Source organism: Equus quagga, chromosome 9 (assembly GCF_021613505.1).
Source record: "Equus quagga isolate Etosha38 chromosome 9, UCLA_HA_Equagga_1.0, whole genome shotgun sequence".
In the NCBI taxonomy this organism is placed as follows: Eukaryota; Metazoa; Chordata; class Mammalia; order Perissodactyla; family Equidae; genus Equus; species Equus quagga.
Genome location: NC_060275.1, coordinates 26,072,285 through 26,091,414, shown reverse-complemented (window position 1 = coordinate 26,091,414; position 19,130 = coordinate 26,072,285). Strand labels below are relative to the sequence as shown.

Here is a 19,130-nt window from a genome sequence, read left to right as displayed (position 1 = left end):
CTATACATTTTTTTGCAACTTCCTGTGAATCTATAATTATCTCAAAATAACATGTTTCAAAAAAATTGGATCAGAAAAATAAAGCTATAGAAACCTATACAAAAGAGTTATATAAATATACACATTTTTAAAATACACACATATATACAATTTTGCTTTTACAAGATTATGCTATACGAATGGTTTGATAACTGGCTTTAACCACTTAATATGCTGTGGATCTCTTTCCATGACTATAAACATATGATCATTTTTCATGACTGTATATTGGTCTAGTGTGCAGATGCACCATTTCTGTTTATTTATCCAGTCTCCTTACTAGTAGACATTTAGGTTGTTGGCAATTTTCTGCTATCATAAACATTGCTATGAACGTCTTTATACATATATCTTTCTCACATTTCTGAACTTGTCCAATTATCTCATCATAAACTCTAAGAAGTGGAATTGCTAAGTTAATGAACACTTCTGTTCTGATGAATATTGCAAAATTACATTCCAGAATCATTTGGCCAATTACCATTCCCACCAAAAGTGTATAACTGTGGCTTATAAACCCACACTTACTCCTAAATTTGCAAAATTACAAACCCAGGTCTTTTGACACCAAATCCAGTGATCTTTAAGCAACTCAGATAAGCATGTGTTGACAGTAAGCAAGCATAAGAACCTTTATGACAAATACAGACATTTTTCCCTCTAAAATGGCCTATAGAGAGGAATTTATAAAAGATGTGATATCTAACTGACAAATTATTATCAAGCCACTGTAAACTGAAAACAAATTCTATTCAACACCACCTAAGTTCTTTCATTGTACTGGGCAGTCAACTTTTGTATTAAACCACGTGGAGGGTGGGGCACATCAAGAGCCACTGCACCGAGAGTTCATGCCTTCTCTGGATTTAAACCCTGTGTTACAATCTTCTGACATGACAAAGAACTCTGGCCTTAACTTCAAGAATGGCATAGCACAGAAGACAGAGAAATGTTCGGCTGTGATTAAAAAAGGGGACAAATTAGCAAATATTAGGTAAAAAAAAATTGTGGATGATAGTTTTTCTTTATAAAATAGACGATCGACTATATGAGCCACTTGTGCAGAAAACATCACCAGCCACAATTCACGAGGTGACAGCAGAGAAGAGAAACACTGCCGCCGTGATGGTTAGATCTGCTCTCCCCCACAACCTCAGGGAGACCCCAACATGAGTTCATGAAAGAAAGAAGACGACCGGAGTTCAGAGTTACAGCATGCATCCTTTCATTCAACAGAGTACCACAGCTGGATGGCAAGCAGTTTTCCAAAACTGACAAATAAACAAGAAAGAACATTTGTTGGTAGGGGAAAAAAAAGCTAATTTCCTACGAAGCGTGTAGTTCAAGAATTCAAGTTTCCACAACCAAAACAAATATATGAAATGGGTCATCTAATAAATGACACGCCTATTCCTGATAACTGTCACACATGAAATATGCAAGAGTTATTTACAATATTTTAGTCAGCTGGTGTAACAGGCCAGACAGGCTAGTTGGCAAGTAAAATACTAGGGGAGCTAACAGAAGCAGCACACTTCGGCTGAGAACTAATTGATGACTTGTGACCTATCTCACAGAGCCAATACACAGCACCAGAAGGAACCGTCTGTGACCCCTTAGCAGTTTCCACCATCGAACCTTTTTTTCTTTTTCGAGTCTCTTCTTTTCTACCAAGCCATCTGTCTTGTTCTTCTTCATCTGTCTAAACTTTGGATTTTTAAGTAACATAAGAAGTACCAATGGGGGCTGGCCCCGTGGCCGAGTGGTTAAGTTCGCGCGCTCCGCTGCAGGCGGCCCAGTGTTTCGTTGGTTCGGATCCTGGGCGCGGACATGGCACTGCTCGTCGGACCACGCTGAGGCGGCGTCCCACATGCCACAACTAGAAGAACCCACAGCGGAGAATACACAACTATGTACCGGGGGGCATTGGGGAGAAAAAGGGAAAAAAATAAAATCTTAAAAAAAAAAAAAAAAAGTACCAATGGATGCTGCCAGGCCATGGTGTTGGCCCTCTGGGATTAAAGAAAGAAAAAAGAGGTTGAATCATACATAATCTTAGAAAAGCAGCTTCCCAGTTGGCAAATAACACTGTAACCCAAAAAAAGTCTTATTAATGTATTCTCAAATACAGAAGTATTTGGGTTCCCACATAAAATTAGATTTGAGAAAACTTTTTTACACAACAGAAAAAAATAACTTCTTTTTAAAAACTAAAGACTGCAACTAAGTATACGCTTAGCAGGACTTCATTAATTTGAACTCCACTATTTTAGAATTTGGGGTTGTTTGGCTAAAACTGAGTTGAAACTGACTTTTCCGTTAATATTTTAAAGAAAGTATTTCAACAAGGGAGGAGGAGATTTGGGAAAAGTATTGCTTAACCTTCTACAAAAGAAATGTGTTTAAAGACTTTAGTATATTAATTGTTGATATGCAAACAAATTTGCTGATTAGATATAATTTGCATCTGTATAGATCTATACACTATTCAAAGTTTGCTCACCTTATTTTATTTGATTTCTTTTAAAAACCCCAAGAAGTTGACTGAGGGAACAAGAATATCCTCATTTTACAGGTGACAGAAACAGACAGAGAAGCTAAGTAACTTGTCCAAGGTCACAATATTAGAATAAACGTATCTAACATCTAGTTTAACACTCTTTCAATATAAATTATATTAATTTAGCTACTTCATTATTGAAGCAAACCCACATAACATCAATCTAAAACACTACCACTAACTCCTTGGAATTTCTATATATACCTAAAAGAACTCATATGTGTATTATCCATTAGAAAAATTACATCTATGCAAAGATTAAAATCATGTAAAATTTATGTGAATGATAAAGAACTAGAAGGAAACAGAAAAATTTAAGTCTAATAAGGAAAGACAGATGACTTTTTCGTAACTACGAAATCATAAACTGTAGTTTGGCCAGGAAGCTAAAGTTTTAAATTATATATTCCCTAATTCACAGCTTTCAGTAATTTAGATTGGTTTTACTTTACTTTTAAGCACACTAATCTCCTATGTGAATCTCAATGATGAAAGATGATAAACTCATAGTTCATATCTTTTAATGAAAAGCAGCTGGGGCAGAAGCTGTTGGGGGGAAATTATACATAGATTTCTGAACATAAATTTGCTGAACAATCAAAATAACTATAATTCTAAGGTTCATAAAATAAACAGTGAAAATGCGTAAGTCCTTTTTACTGAAAATTTGCCATAAAATGATTTCAAAATTGACATCTTATATTAATAACGTCATTTTCAGCCCACGACATACCCTGACAAATTATATAATGTTTTTCAGTTTAAAACATCCTGAGTAAATCAACAAGTAACCATTCAGAAAAGTATGGAAGCATTTCTGAAGTTTTTTTCCCCTTACCTTAGCAAAGAGAGAATTACAGAAATCATTCACAAAACTAACCAGAATCAGCCCATTCAGTGGTTAAACTGTGGGAATGTTAATGTTTCAAAAGGGCCTATTCATGGGAAAAAGTCAAAGGATAAAAACTGCACATAAATTTATTATAGCAATTTTTAATGCACCAAACAGAATCAAAAAGGTGTTTATATTCATGTGATTCACACACAATCCTGTCTGCTGTCATTCAACTGCCAAAATGAAAGAAGCTCTAACTATTAAAATGCCAAATTTCAGCAACTACCATGCAAAATAATATTCTATTTATTTTCTCAAGAACTCACAGAAAAAATGACTTAAAATTTCAGATTCTAACCAACACAGTGAGAAAAGGAAAGAAGGGTGTACTTAAACTCATTTGTCCCGTTATTTTAAAGTTTTAAACAATACTAGTTAAATTTTCCCCCATTTAAACCTTTAGTTTAAGGGAGCACTCAACCCCAGGCAAACTCAAGCATCTTCTGAAATGATTTTGCATAGAAAGGTATAAATGAAAGAACAGGAAATAAAGGTTTCAACTCAATATGTAAAGACTGAACTTCTTTTGGTTCCCCAATTTAAGAGAATAAGATGCCAAAAAAGTCTCAAATTATTTATTCCCTTAATAAAATGGCTTAGTGCACTATTTTGCTCACCATTCAAGTAAACTTGTGATGAAGGAATCAGAAGAGACTTTTCAAAGGTGACTTAGTCGTTACCCCAGGCCCACCTCAATGACAGAGTCGACTGTTTCAACCTGAAAAGCTCTAATGAAACCGCACAGAAAGTGTGCCCAAGAGAATAAAGATAGACAAGTGGAGACAGGTATCAAAAATTCAAAGAAAAAAATAATTTTACCATCACTTAATTGTTCCTGTCAGGTAAAAGCGTGTGACCTAATTCGGTAAGTCTCTCTTCCTGTTTCTCAACTGAGGAAACAGATCAAGAAACTCTGAAAAAGGCGCATCCAGGCAGCTCCCCTTCAACAGAGAAGATGCGCTCCACTCGAAGAAGGTTAAAATACTGGACAGGTTATCCATCAGCTTGTGTGTATTAATTGTAAAGAACGTAATTACGACATTTACACTGGAAATAATAGCTCTCAAACATCAAGACCTATTATTACGACCCTCTTTGAAAGTGCTTGAAAATGTGAATATATGATCTGGAGATTCTTTTCTCAAAGATTATCATATAATTTGATGTTGCGGCTCTTTAATCCTTATTTGAAGCTCAGTCTGTGACTGAAGTCTATGCTTCCAAATAGAGGCTATGTAGCACGATGGCCAACAGATTTCGTCACAGGCGCTACACAAACCTGGTTTAAATCTGGTCCACGTCAGGTACGAGCCATGTGACCTTGGACAACGTTCCTAAGCCTCGGTTTTCTCACGTGCAGGAATAACAATAGTACCTACCTCACAGACATGACATGAGAACTAAACAAGGAAATGCACCAAAGGCAATGAGCCCAGCACCTGCACACAGTAAGGGCTCAATAAATAACTGCTAAATTAACGATCATGTTTACATCTGCCAAGCCTCTTAGCTGAATGTACATATTTTTAAAAATGTAAGAGGGATCTCTGAAAGAAAAACAGAGTGGTGACGGGAAGCTAATAATGCTGAAGAGAAACAGAGAACATATAAAAGAATTTATAAGAAAGTACACCAAACTGAAGTTTAAAAATCACTGTGATGTGGTGTATACATGCAATGGATACTATTCAGCCTAAAAAGGAAGGAAATTCTGCCACGTGCTACAACATGGCTGAACCTTGAAAATACTATGCTAAGTGAAATAAGCCATACACAAAAGGACAAATATTATGACTCCAGTTACATGAGGTTCCTAGAATAAGTAAATTCATAGAGACAGAAAGTAGAATAGAGGAGATTACCAGGGGATGGGGGGAGGGGGTGGGGAGTTATTGTTTAATGGGTACAGAGTTTCTGCTCGAGATAATGAAAAAGTTCTACAAGTGGACAGTGGTGATGGTTGTACAATATTGTGAATGCACTTAATGCCACCAAAAAGTACTCTTAAAAATGGTTAAGATGGTAAATTTTATGTTACGTACATTTTGCCATGATAAATTATGTGAGTAAAGTCTTGCCCTATTATAGGGTAGGTATAAAACATAGCAGACTAGACTCAATTCTCAAATACCGACATTAAAACTCGCATTGTCTCTGGGATATCAGGCAACATAAACGGTCTTTAGCACAGCCAGAGTCCCTGCATACTTCGTTCCCTTGCTCACTGTTCTGCCACACTGCCTTTCTGCGATTCCTCTAACATGCGGGACTTATTCCTGCTTCAGGTCCTTTACACCCGCTGTTCCCTCTACCTAGAATACTCTCTCCCCAGAATGTGCATGGCTCACTCCCTGATTTCACTAATGTCTCTGTTCAAATGCTGCTTTCCCAGAGACGCTCTATCTAAAGGGACCTCCTGCTTGTATTTGTTCCCATTCTGTCATCTCCCCACGACCTGGCTCTGCTTTATGTTTCTTCATTACACTTAGCAATTCCAGAAATGACCTTCTAAGTTTGTTTACTTGCCTATTGCCCATCTCCTCCACTAAAATACAAACTGTATGAGGGTAGGCACCTTGTCCCTCTCGTTCACTGCAAGATTTCCAGCCCTTAAAAACAGTGCCTGGCAAATGGGAGGCATTCAAATTTTTGAAGTAAATAAAAAAAATTCACATTTATTGAAAAGGAAATATATCAGATACACTAATTCAAAAAAGTTACATAAGAGTAATACAGTACAATCCTATACTTGTGAGGGAGAAAAGAGAGATATAAGTACACACGTCCATCTACAGGTATGTGCATTTAAAAAAGTAGAGAAGTATACCAAAATATCAACAGTGGTTATCTCTACGTGATGAGAACACATGATTACTTTCCCTTTTGTTTCTGCATTTTCTAACTTTTCTACAATGAAAGATTACTGTGTGCCTTTAAAAAAAAGACTATTTTACAAGTAAATCAACTACTAGGAACTCACTCCACTTAAACTAGGGATATGCACAAAGACTTGGCTACAAGGAAGTTCTTCATAGTTTTATATATAATCATGAAAAATAAGAAACAACCAAAATGTTCAACAACACTAGTTAAATAAATTATGGACATCCATAAGATAGAATATTCGACCACCTTTTAAAATTATGTTGTAGGAAAACACTGACATGAGTGAATCTGAGTTAAAGAAACAATGCATAGAAAAGGATGCAAACAGCTGCAAATGAGACCGAGAACAGAAAGGACACAGACCAAAATGTTAACAGTGGTTACTCCTGATTGTTATTATTTTTATCTTTTTTGCGTTCCTTGTGCTTTTCTGTATTTAAAGGTACTACAAATGAACATGCATTACTTTGGTACTCAGGAAAATGAGTTCAAGTGACTGTGACTGTGCCAAAAGCTGCCTTCTTGCCTTATTTGAGCACCATCTAGTGCTCAATATACATAATACAATTTTCATAATGCAGTAAAGGTTTTAAAAAGTAGCCTTTATAAAAAGGACATTGTATAAGCCCAAAGACAAATATTACTATACTCAGTGTCTGGCCTGATTTTTAAAACAGCTGCACAACTAATTCAAAAGAGTCTAAGATTTTCAACCATTAAAATAAAGCAGTCACCAGAAAATTGGTTAAATTTTTGCTGCTCATTTTCATCCCTCAAATATTTCAGACTCACTCTCAAGACAGAGCTCTTACTTTCTTTTAAATTAATGGGTATTTACTCTTTGACAGAAGAAAGTCAGACACTTTACATGATTATGGTGTTTTATCCTCCTCACAAACCTACATGGCAGGTGATATCACCTCCATTTTGCAGCGACAGGCTCAGTGAGATGAAGGAGCCTGCCCAAGTTCACAAAGCTAGGAAGCAGTGGAGCCGAGCTGCAAGGCAAGGTCAGTCTGGCTCCAAAGTCTATGCTCCCCTACCATGCTTCCCAGTCGCCATTCTCCACACAAAATCACTGCACCTCTTGGCAAATGGTTCTCATTCTTAACAAGCATTCAAGCTGTCACTATATTGCTCAACACTGCTCCTCAAATCTAGAACTCTTAGCTCAGTATTAATGCTCAAATCAAACATCAGTTTAAAACTAAACAACTTTTAAGATAATATTATTCCATATAATGTTCTGTTAGCTGGATACATCAGTTTACAAGGATGCAGGACTTTTCACTTCCTATCTAGGTATGGAAATCCAGACCTTCATCACATGGTGGTCATATTACTGCAGGTGCCGCACACTGGCGGTCCTGCCCTAGTTTCTTCTTTCCTGCTCTTTCCAATCTATCATTCACCCTACTTACAAAGCAATCTCCCTGAAACAATGCTTTCACCAAATCCACTCAACAAGAACCTACATGACCACAGTTCTAAGCGTCAGCTTTCTAAGAGGTCTGCCTAAAATGGGCAACATGTGGACAGATTTTGACTCCCCCACTCAGCCCTCGGTGGTCATCACCCCCACACCCTCGAGAGCCTCCAGGCCACTGGACCTGTGCAGCATTATCAATTTACCCCAAAACACATGAAATATGTTGGGAAGCACCTTCAACACTCCCTCAAATGCGTTCCCAAACTATTACACTTGTTTCTCATGCCTGCTGACACAAACTGGAAGAATTATCAGAAGTTATCCGGTCATACTTTATTTACAGTACAAGAATCACTTCCACTCATATGTATAAGATTATTCATTGCTGCATTATACACAATAGCAAAACACTGGAAGCAATCCAAAGGGTAAAGGTAAATGGCTATATTAACTTTGGTATATTCAGCGATGATATGCTATGCCCCCATCAAAAAAAGGGAGGAAACTAACATATACAAGGCTCTCCATGATATAATCAATGAAAAAACACACCAAGTGCAGAAGTATGTATATATGTTATTATTTGTCTAAAACAAGGGGGATATATGAACATACTCGTTTGTACACGCATGCGCTATGGTCTGAAGTTTGCGTCCCCCCAAAATTACTATGTTGAAATCCTAACCCCACAAAAAAAAAGGTGTCTCAATTCTCTTTCTTGCTGGCTCCCTTTCTAAATCATCCACCTCCATCAGGGCTCTGTCCACATACCAACTTCTCCAAAATACTTTCCAGAAATCTGTAATTCTGACTATCCCATACATTACCCATGTACTATCTATCTTTCTACTTGTTTGGAACATGAATGTCTCATTTTATGATTGAATTCTTTTTTTTCTTTTTTTTTCTTTTTTTAAGGAAGATTAGCCCTGAGCTAACATCTGCCGCCAATCCTCCTCTTTTTGCTGAGGAAGACTGGCCCTGAGCTAACATCCATGCCCATCTTCCTCTCCTTTATATGTGGGAAGCCTGCCACAGCACGGCTTGATAAGCAGTGCGTAGGTCCGCACCCAGGATCTGAACTGGCGAACCCTGGGCCACCAAAGCAGAATGTGTGAACTTAACCACTGCACCACCAGGCCAGCCCTAAATTATATTTTTTAAAAAAACAAAAGCCGTAGACTCAAGAAGCAATAATTTCTGCTGAAGGACAGAGTGACTACCACAACATGATGCAACTGGAATGTCAAATAAAATGAAAGCCCCATCACGTCCTTTCTGAGGAAATCTTTCAACGGTTTCCACTGATACTAGAACAAAGTCAAAACTCCTTAATATTTGCCACAGGAACCATCAAATCTCCCAAACCTCCTCCCACACGACTAACCTTCAGCTTTGCCCTTGACAGGTTCTTCCTCACCCCTGGGTTTTCCCTATGCTGTTTCCCTCCAGACCAGGCCTCTCCTAATCCCAGCCCCCACCCTCTGGCTCAGGAGTCAGTTTAAAGGTCACATCCCCTTTGGTTGCCTCCAGAAAGGAGTACTGGGGTGGCTGGGGCATAGGGGCAGGAAGGAGACCTTCCATTAAACATCCTTTGGTACCTCCTGAGATTTGAACCATGGGAATGAATTACCTTTCAAAACATAATGAAATGAATAAATGTATGTCACTTCTTCCAGGAAACCTCTGGTTCACCCTGTTCCATTCTAACTCAGGCGATGAGACGCTCCTGCTGTGTTCACGCCTGTTCTGCGACAGCCTTCACCACACTTCACTATCCTCGCTTATTGGTTTACAGATGGATTATAAGCCCTTTGAGGGCTAAAGACATTATCTATCTAGTTCATCATTATACCCTAAAAGGCAAATGAATAAATAATAGTTCATAAACAGTTAAAGGTCATCTGGTCCAGCAGCTCTCGATGACAAACGTGACACCTACTATGAAGGTGTTCAATGCACCATACCTTCACATGGGGATACTCAGATCCTTATGAACCAAAAAATAATAAGCAAAGGTTTTTTGTTTTGGCTATTACTATTTATTAATTTAGAAACATATATAAAATCAGGCATGAAAGTAGTTTAAAATATTTTATTAAGAAAAATAAATAGTATATTACTTAAACTTGACTCCTGAATTAATCTAGATTTCATTTCACACTTTTGCTTCAAAAATAATTTTAATAAGGTGAAAAATTAAAAATTATTGAAGAATCCAAATAAGATTTTGCAACCATGCTTGGAAACTCTAACAAAATCTGATTACTCTGGTGACAAAAATAGTTTATAATAATGAAGGATTACATTAGTCCTAAAAGGGGCTGGCCCCATGGTGTAGTGGTTAAGTTTGGCGGGCTCTGCTTCAGGAGCCCGTGTTCATGGGTTCGGATCCCAGGTGTCAACCTACACCACTCATCAGCCATGCTGTGGCAGCAACCCACATATAAAATAGAGAAAGACTGGCACAGATGTTAGCTCAGGGCTAATATTCCTCAGCAGAAAAAAAGATTAGTCCTAAAGGCATTAGTGTTTCTACAAAACTGGCAGACATCAATTTTTGGCTGCAAAAATGTGCTGTACTTGAAGACAGCACATATGGATCCAAGGAATTCCCAGGAGTGAACAATCTCAGAAATTTCCCTACAGAGATTGATCTTAGTTCTGAATAATTCATAAAACTAGGTAATCCCATCCTTAACTGTGGCAATGAGATGGCACCTGGTACCTCAAGGCTTGCTAAAGGCAAGGTTCTACAGGTCACACATCAAACACCAGCAGTGAGGGGCAGGGTGGCCTCAAACAAAGGGACAGAGAGGCCAGAAGCATGTGCAACAACACAAACAGAGCTCTGTGAACATTCCCCCCACAGGCCACCCTGCAGCTTATTCACTTCACAGCGTTTTACAGCCCTAAGAGTCCTCTGGACCTTTCTCTATTTAAGAAAAAACAATGACATCAAAAAGAATAAACACCTGAGGACCTGAAAGGATCTTTGAGACAAAGCAGTAACTAAAACAAACTATAAAGCCATAATAATTCAAAATGCGAGGCACTAGCACAAGTATGGCAAACTTAGAGGTTAAGAAACAGACAAAAATGGCTAACAAATTACCCCCACCACCATTTCCTGAGAAGCTCATCCTTTCCCCAGTGCTCTGAAGAGCCAGCTCTGCATAGAGCAAGGACACACACCCCTTCTTCTTCTCTAGAAGTAACTTAGCTATTATTAGGGGGCTTTTCCCCATACAAATTTTAGAATCAGCTTATCAAGACTCCCCGACCCCACCCCCCAAAAGAAGCTGTTGAGATTTTAACTGAAATTGCCTTCAATCTATAGGTCAATTTGGGAAGAAGTGACATCTTTATGATAATCTTCTAATCCTTAACCTTGGTATATATCTCCATTTAGTTGTCTTCTTTAAAGTCTTTCAAAAGAGCACATATAGATTATACTACAGTTTACATAGGTCAAAATTTATTTTGGATAATAAATGATGCTCCCTTTGTATGTTCTTTTTCCTCTAAGTCTTATTACTACAACATGAGCAGTGGTACTCAATGACAATTCCTCAAGGATTAAGGAAATGGCTTTACAATTTCCTGATGCTATAGTTCATCTCCAGTGTGGCCTCTCCCACCAGTCTACCTTTAATTTTCCAAGGATCTCAGAAGCAGTAATAAGTAGCCATTTTACCTAATATACAACTAATCCATGCTATCACATAAACGGCAAACTAAATTAAACTTAAGGCCCAATCCACTTGCGTCCAAAAGTTAGAAATTAAAACTTATTGCCAAAATATATAAACAGACAGTTCACAGAAAGGAAATACCAATAATCCTTAATCTTTAAACATATAAAAACAAATATAACCCTGATCATTAAAGAAAGGCAAATTGAAGCCATAAGGACCACAATACACATACACACACACACACATATACACCTTTTTTTTTTTTTTTTTTAAAAGACCGAGAGAGTCTGGGACTGGCCCTGTGGTCAAGTGGTTTAGTTCGCGCGCTCCGCTGCAGGCGGCCCAGTGTTTCGTTGGTTCGAATCCTGGGCGCGGACATGGCACTGCTCATCAAACCACTCTGAGGCAGCGTCCCACATGCCACAACTAGAAGGACCCACAACGAAGAATATACAACTATGTACTGGGGGGCTTTGGGGAGAAAAAGGAAAAAAAATAAAATCTTTAAAAAAAAAAAGACTGAGAGAGTCCTTCCAACCCTGGGGATGGGGGAGAGGGGCAGTACAGACTTCTCTCTCACCATTACACTATTTTCATTACTGAAAATTGATAATGGAAAAGAATTAAATGTTTACCCTTGTTTAATAATATAATATAGTAAAAACTTACTTTACATAACCTAATCGATGAAGGAAAGTTCCTTTTTACAGAAGAATTCCAGTTAATAAATGTAAAAGAAATGATCAAATCAGAAATATCACCATTTTGCAATCTCTTATGAAATAGGTGATTCAGACCAAAATCATCAACGGATGCTAAAACACACTCAAATGTCTGATCAATCTTAGCATGATAACTAGTATAAAACCACATGTTTTCTCTATCTTGATGTAGCACAATAAGAAGTACATAACATCACCTACGAAACACCCTTACCAAAGATGTTTAACCTTAATTTTATCAAGCCTTTAAATCTGACTTCCAGTTTATAGAAAATACAGGCAATAAAAGAACAAGTTACAAGATGAGAAGCAATCAGGTAAATCCAGAAGGTAGAACATTCTGACCCAGTCTGCTCAAAATAATTAATGGTATGGGGAAAAAATAGTTGCAGGGGTTGGGGAGTGAATACCTCTATTCTAGATTAAAGACATTTAAGAAATCTAACTACCCAATGCAATGTGTACAGAACCTTATTTGGTTCCTAAATGTAACAAACGGACTATAAAACAACTGGGGAAATTTAAATGTGGACTAAGTAGGAGGAATTACTGTTAATTTTGTTAGGAGTGACAATGGTATTACAGTTATTATAAGAAAATGTGCTCATCTTAATTTACTTTAAAATAAGTAAGAAAAAAATAGATAAAGCAAATATGGAAACAATCCAAGTATCTATTAATTGGTGAACAGATAAACAAAATGTGGTATATTCATACAATGGAATATCACTCAGAAACAAAAAGGAATGAAGTACTGATAAATGCTACAATGTAACATATTCACAGATGCTGGGGACTAGGAGCTGGACATCTTTAGGGGGCCACTATTCTCCCTATCACAATAAAGCTGTTAAGAAACAAATATAAAATGTTTTCAATCTAGATATTGAGGATATAGGAATTCAATATTCTAGTCACTCTATATTACTAGATGTCTGTCAGTTTTTACAAGAGTGTTAAAAACGAGACATTCGTTTTCACCTATAAAATTGGCAAAGGTCAAAGAGTCTAAAATTGCATTAAATTGACAAAGGTATGGGAAACAGACCTCATACATCGCTGGTAAGAGCGTAAATTGGTACAGCTTCCATGAAGCACAGTCTGGCAATCTCCACCAAAGTTATAAACGCACGGACTCTTTGACCCAGAAACTCTACTTCAAGTAATTTATACTAGAGATATATTTATATGCACGAGAAATGATGTATGCAGCATTATCTGTTATAACAAAAGACTGGAAACAGTCTAAATGTCCACCAATAGAAAACTGATTAAATATATTCTACGGATACTCTGCAGCTAAAAGAAGGCAGTTGCATACTACATGCTTACATACACAAGATACATTGTACTTAATTGTGGAAACAAAGCAAGAAACAGCAGGCAAAAGAAAAAAGATGTGTGTAGTATGCTACCATTTGTGTTTAAACCATCTTGTAAAACTACATGAGATACACGCTTAAATAACCTGGTACTACCAATAGAAGAATTCAAAAGAAAGTGCTACCAGAAAACATTTCTGGGGAAGGGAGGTGGCTGAGTGGGGGGGAAAGGAAAGAGAAAAGTTATTTCCTATTTTTCATACCTTTTGGATTTTCTACTTCTACGTGTATGACAGACAGAAGATGGATGAAGGAACAGATGCATAGACAGACAGAACACTAAAAATTTTTTTTTAAAAAAATCAGCATTCCACACAAATTTATGTAGCCCTCTAGATGAATTTTCAAGCTCCAAGTAATCTCTTACCTACTGGTTGGTGCAGGGAAAGAAAACGAGAGAAGCTGATTCCAGAACGGGTCATTCTCAGAGACAGATTCTGTGCCTGATAACTTTTTTAAGTACTCATTTTTAGGAAGATCACCGATTCTGCTGCTGTTCGATCCCATCTTCTAATGTGGAAAATAATTTGTCCTTAAACCTTCATTTCCACAACACAACCTATAAAGAATGAAAAGAAATTTCAAACTTGTTCAAAATAATCATCATAGTTTTCCCACCCTTGACCTAAAATGTAATACACTGTAAACTGACTAACGGGAATCACACCTCTCTTTACTTTTGAATATATTAGACATCACATACAAAAGTTACAAGGGGAAAAACAGGGTTAAAATCCGTCTTAGCCAACACAAACACAAAAACCCAAACCAATACTTGTACTGTAGATCTTAGAATGGACCCAATAAAATACCTCTGCTCAAGAAAGTGTCTCCAAGCAAATATACATCAATAACTTATTAATAGTCTGAAAATGAAGCTCTTTTCCAACTAAAACAATGGTGCTAAGCAAATAGAGACTGGCTTGAATGTGCTGAGAAGGGGAGAAAGTGGTTCAAGTAATTACCGTGTGCTCCCTACACTTAAGGCAGACTGAGGACCCAACTGAGTTAGCTGCTGAGAGTGAAAGAGCTCTCAATTCCAAAGGAGTCACATTTGGTGTCCTCTCATTCTGCTGTAACGCACATACACTATTTGTGGACATGCCTCTTTTAAACCATGAATTTTTTGACAGTAAGAACTATCCTTATGCATCTTTCTATCCCCAATGTCTAGACTAGCATTTAATAGGCATTCTCTAAATACTAGGTTGAAGAAATGGTTAAGTGAATAAGTGATTAGTATCTTTAGGTTTTGTTGGTTTTGGTCACTAAAGGGAAAACTAACAGTTTAGCTACAGATATGAGTCACAATCTTCATCAAATCATGCTTAACATACTTCTAGATCATGTTTTATCTCAATTTGTTCAGAAAAGTTCTGTCATTGACAACAATAAAATGGTGAGATGAGTAATAAATTACACAATGTGAAAATTACCACCACAATGAAAGGAAACCTTGTGTGCTCAGTAGCCAAAGGAAGCTCAGGTCAGATAAGGATTTACATTACTAGTAATTTACTTTTTTACTCATGTGCCTCCTCATTCTACAAAGGCATCAAAGCCAAGATCAGAATTTGGAAGCATGCCTTCCACATTCTCTCTGGAACTTTGGGACTGGCTTGAGCTGCTTATCTGAGGACATGAGGCTTCCCCAATGCATATGGACTGCTGGGTCTTCTAAATATGAGTCAGAAATACTGATCTGGGTTCATATCATCCGCCCCTGAACTTGACGCCACCCACTACTTTCCTCCTAGTCATGAGGACAGGGACCCCAATAACAGCTGACTCCAACTAAACCTCCAAATCAATCCAACTAATAACTCTAGATTTCAGTTTAATTTCTTAAAATAGGAGTTATTAAGCCCAATTGGAATATGCCATAAAGAAATATTCTGAAAGATATAAATTCCTTACTTGTTATACCTTATTCCAAAGCTACTTCATACATTTTAAGCTATTTAAAATTAATTTTTTTTGAGGAAGATTAGCCTTGAGCTAACATCTGCCGCCAATCTTCTTTTTGCTGAGGAAGACTGGCCCTGAGCTAACATCCGTGCCCATCTTCCTCTACTTTATATGTGGGACACCTACCACAGCATGGCTTGCCAAAGCGGTGCCATGTCCGCACCCGGGATCCGAACTGGCAAACCCCAGGCGGCTGAAGCAGAACGTGCACACTTAACCGCTGTGCCACCAGGCCAGCCCTATAAAATTAAATTTTTTAATTTGGTCTTACAAGGGGATACAATACACCAGTGAAAATAAATGAATTAGAGCTACAACACCAACATGGTCACATCTTGAAAATATAATATATATATATTATAAAAGAAAGTTACAGAAAAATATACACAGTATGATTTCACTTATATGATTTTAAAACAATATTATGGATATATTCATAGCCAGTACAAGCATTAAAACATACACAGGGGGCCAGCCCAGTGGTGCAGTGGTTAAGTTCGCACATTCCGCTTCAGGGGCCCAGGGTTCACTGGTTCAGATCCCAGGTGTGAAGCTACACACTGCTCATCAAGCCATGCTGTGGCGGGCATCCCACATATAAACTAGAGGAAGATGGGTATGGATGTTAGCTCAAGGCCAGTCTTCCTCAGCAAAAAAAAGGAGGATTGGTGGCAGATGTTAGCTCAGGGCTAATCTTCCTCAAAATAGAATAAAATAAAATAAAACATACTTGGGAAAAATACTGACAAATTCAGAAGAATGCTTTTATGATGTATCATCAGGAGAGGAACAGAGGGGCTTCAGCAGTATTAATACTTTCTTAAACAGAAAAGGGAAAGGAATAGAAGGAAGGGGAGATGACGCACATGTGGCACACGTTTAGATTTGCTGAAAATGGACAACATGTACAAGAGTTTTTCTTACGTTACCCTCTATTCCTGTCTTATATATTAATTTTTAAAAAGAAAACGGTTTCTCAAGCTCTCAGCAGCAACCCTGGAAGATGGATGACAGGGTAGCAACGCCTTTAAGATATTAAAAGGAAATAATTTAACTAGAATTCTATAGCTAGCCAAGCTACCAGTTAAGTATGAAGGTAGAATAAAGACATTTTTAGACTTGCCAAGACTCAAAAAACTCCCCAGGCACCCATTTTCAGGAAGCTACTGGAAGATGTACTGTTTCAATATGAGGGAATAAACCAAGAAATAGGAAGACGTGGGATTCAGGCAACGGGGGACTCAACACCGAACAGTGGTGAAGTGGAGTCCCAGGACACGAGCTCTGCAGCTGCTGGGACAAGAGACAACATGGCTCCATGGCTCCCAAGGGAAGAAAACACGGAGCTGAGAGGTCACCTGATGTGTTTGACCTTATTCTGTGCAGTGTTACAATACTGTAGGAGGAATGAATGATGGTTACATAGAAAACAAAGTAAATGATATTTTAAAGATTATGTACTTTGGGAAAAATAAAAATTGCTCAATAAAGGTCATGTAGTCATAGTATATGACTCAATTCAACGCAATCAATATTTATATAATCATTATAATGCAAATTCTAAATACAGATTTAACTAAAACTTTTGAGGTAACTACATTGGGAAGATGCTAGTAAAAGAAGTAAGAGTGGTGGTTTAAGAGTGCGAAATCTTCATTCTTCCATAATAGGTAGGAAGTCAACAGAAAACATCTAAAATTACTAACTCAGAAAATAACAGTAAAAGCATATTAGTTATAAATAAGGAGGTAAATAACGAGAAGCAACAGCTAAGAGATTTGTGTGTGGCCAAAGACTCTGAGTGGGGAGGACAGTAGTGCAGTTTTTTCATTTTAAGACCATCATCTTATTTGATTTTTTAAAACTATGTCTATATATTACTTTAATTTTAAAAAATATTTTTTAATATCCTTCACCATTCTATTTCCCACTCAAATTTAAATTTTTAACATATATGGAAAACACAAAGTTACCACATGACTAAATTAACAGTAACAAAAATATGAATTGTTCTTTACTGAGGCACACAACTAGCAAACTAAAGAAAATCTATTTGTCTGATATAGTTTAATGCTATATATTATTAAAGCTATTATCTCTTCAAATCTAAATTTCATTTCCACCAGTGTGTGTGTTTACTAACAAGCAATAGTCACAGCTTGGTCAGAAAAGAGGAATTAAATTCAAACCCACAGTAGTAACAGACAGACACAGAGATCAATAAAACAAAAGAGAAAATCCAGAAACAGACCCACAAAAGTATAGCCAACTGATTTCTGTCAATGATGCAAAAGCAGTTCAATAGAGGAAGGACAGTTTTTTCAACAAATGTTGCTGGAACAACCGCACATCAGCAGGCCAAAAAAAAGCACTCTGACCTAAACCTCATATCGTATACAAAAATTAATTCAAATGATCATACATCTAAAAGTGAACTATAAAATTTTTAGAAGAGAACATAGGAGAAAACCTTTGTGACCTGGAGTTAGGAGAAGCTTAGACATTATGTAAAAAGCACAACCCATAAAAGAAAAAGTTGATCAATTAAGCTTCATCAAAATTAAGAACTTCTGATCTGTGAAAGATCCTGTTAAGAGCATGAAAAGACAAGCCACAGACTTGGAGAAAAAAATTTTTTTTGAGATAGATTAGCCCTGAGCTACCTACTGCCAATCCTCCTCTTTTTGCTGAGGAAGACCGGCCATGAGCTAACATCCATGCCCAACTTCCTTTACTTTATACATGAGACACCTACCACAGCATGGCTTTTGCCAAGCGGTGCCATGTCTGCACCTGGGATCTGAACTGGTGAACGCCAGGCCGCCTAGAAGCGGAACGGGCGAACTTAACCACTGCGCCACCAGGCCGGGCCCTGGAGAAAATATTTTAAAGTCACATAACCAACAAAGGACTTATATCCAAAATATATAAAGAACTTCCTAAACTCAACAGTAAGGAAACAATTCAATTAGAAAATATGCAAAAGATTTGAACACATCACCAAAGAAGATATGCAAATGGAAAATAAACACACGAAAAGAGAGTCCATCATTATTAGCCATTAGGGAAATACAAACTAAAACCACGATGACATACCATTACACATCTATTAGAATTGCTAAAATTTAAAGTACTGACAGTACCAAATACTGCCAAGGAAGCGGGTAAACTGCATCTCTCATAAGTTGCTGGTGGGAATGCAAAGTGAACAGCCAGTCTGGAAAACGGTTTAGCAGCTTCTTATAAAGTTAAACATACTATTCAACTCCATCAATTGCACTCCTGGGCTATGATCCTAGAGAAAGAAAATCTTAAATTCACACAAAAAACTATACACAAATGTTGATGACAGCTTTATTCATAACAGCCAAAAACTGGAAACAATCCAAAACTTCCTTCAGAAAGTGAATGATTAAGCAACTGTGGCACATCCATATAACAGAATAAAAAGAACAAACTATCTGATACATCCAATAACTTGGACAGATCTCAAGGGGATTGTGGTGAGTGAAAAAAAAAATCTCAAAACGTTATATACTCAAAATAACAAC

General features: G+C 37.3%; 1 protein-coding gene across 3 annotated transcripts in view; it reads right to left on the bottom strand.

Moving 5' to 3' along the window:
* Positions 1–19,130, bottom strand: part of DYM (dymeclin) — a 364,500-nt gene that overhangs the window by 324,858 nt on the left and 20,512 nt on the right. For 2 of the 3 annotated variants that reach the window (XM_046671418.1, XM_046671417.1), the window contains exon 2: positions 13,979–14,170. In XM_046671418.1, the coding sequence (XP_046527374.1) occupies positions 13,979–14,118 (140 nt within the window). In that variant the 5' untranslated portion in view covers positions 14,119–14,170. Of the gene's footprint in view, positions 1–13,978; positions 14,171–19,130 lie in introns of those variants that run through there. The other variant, XM_046671419.1, reaches the window with a different exon arrangement.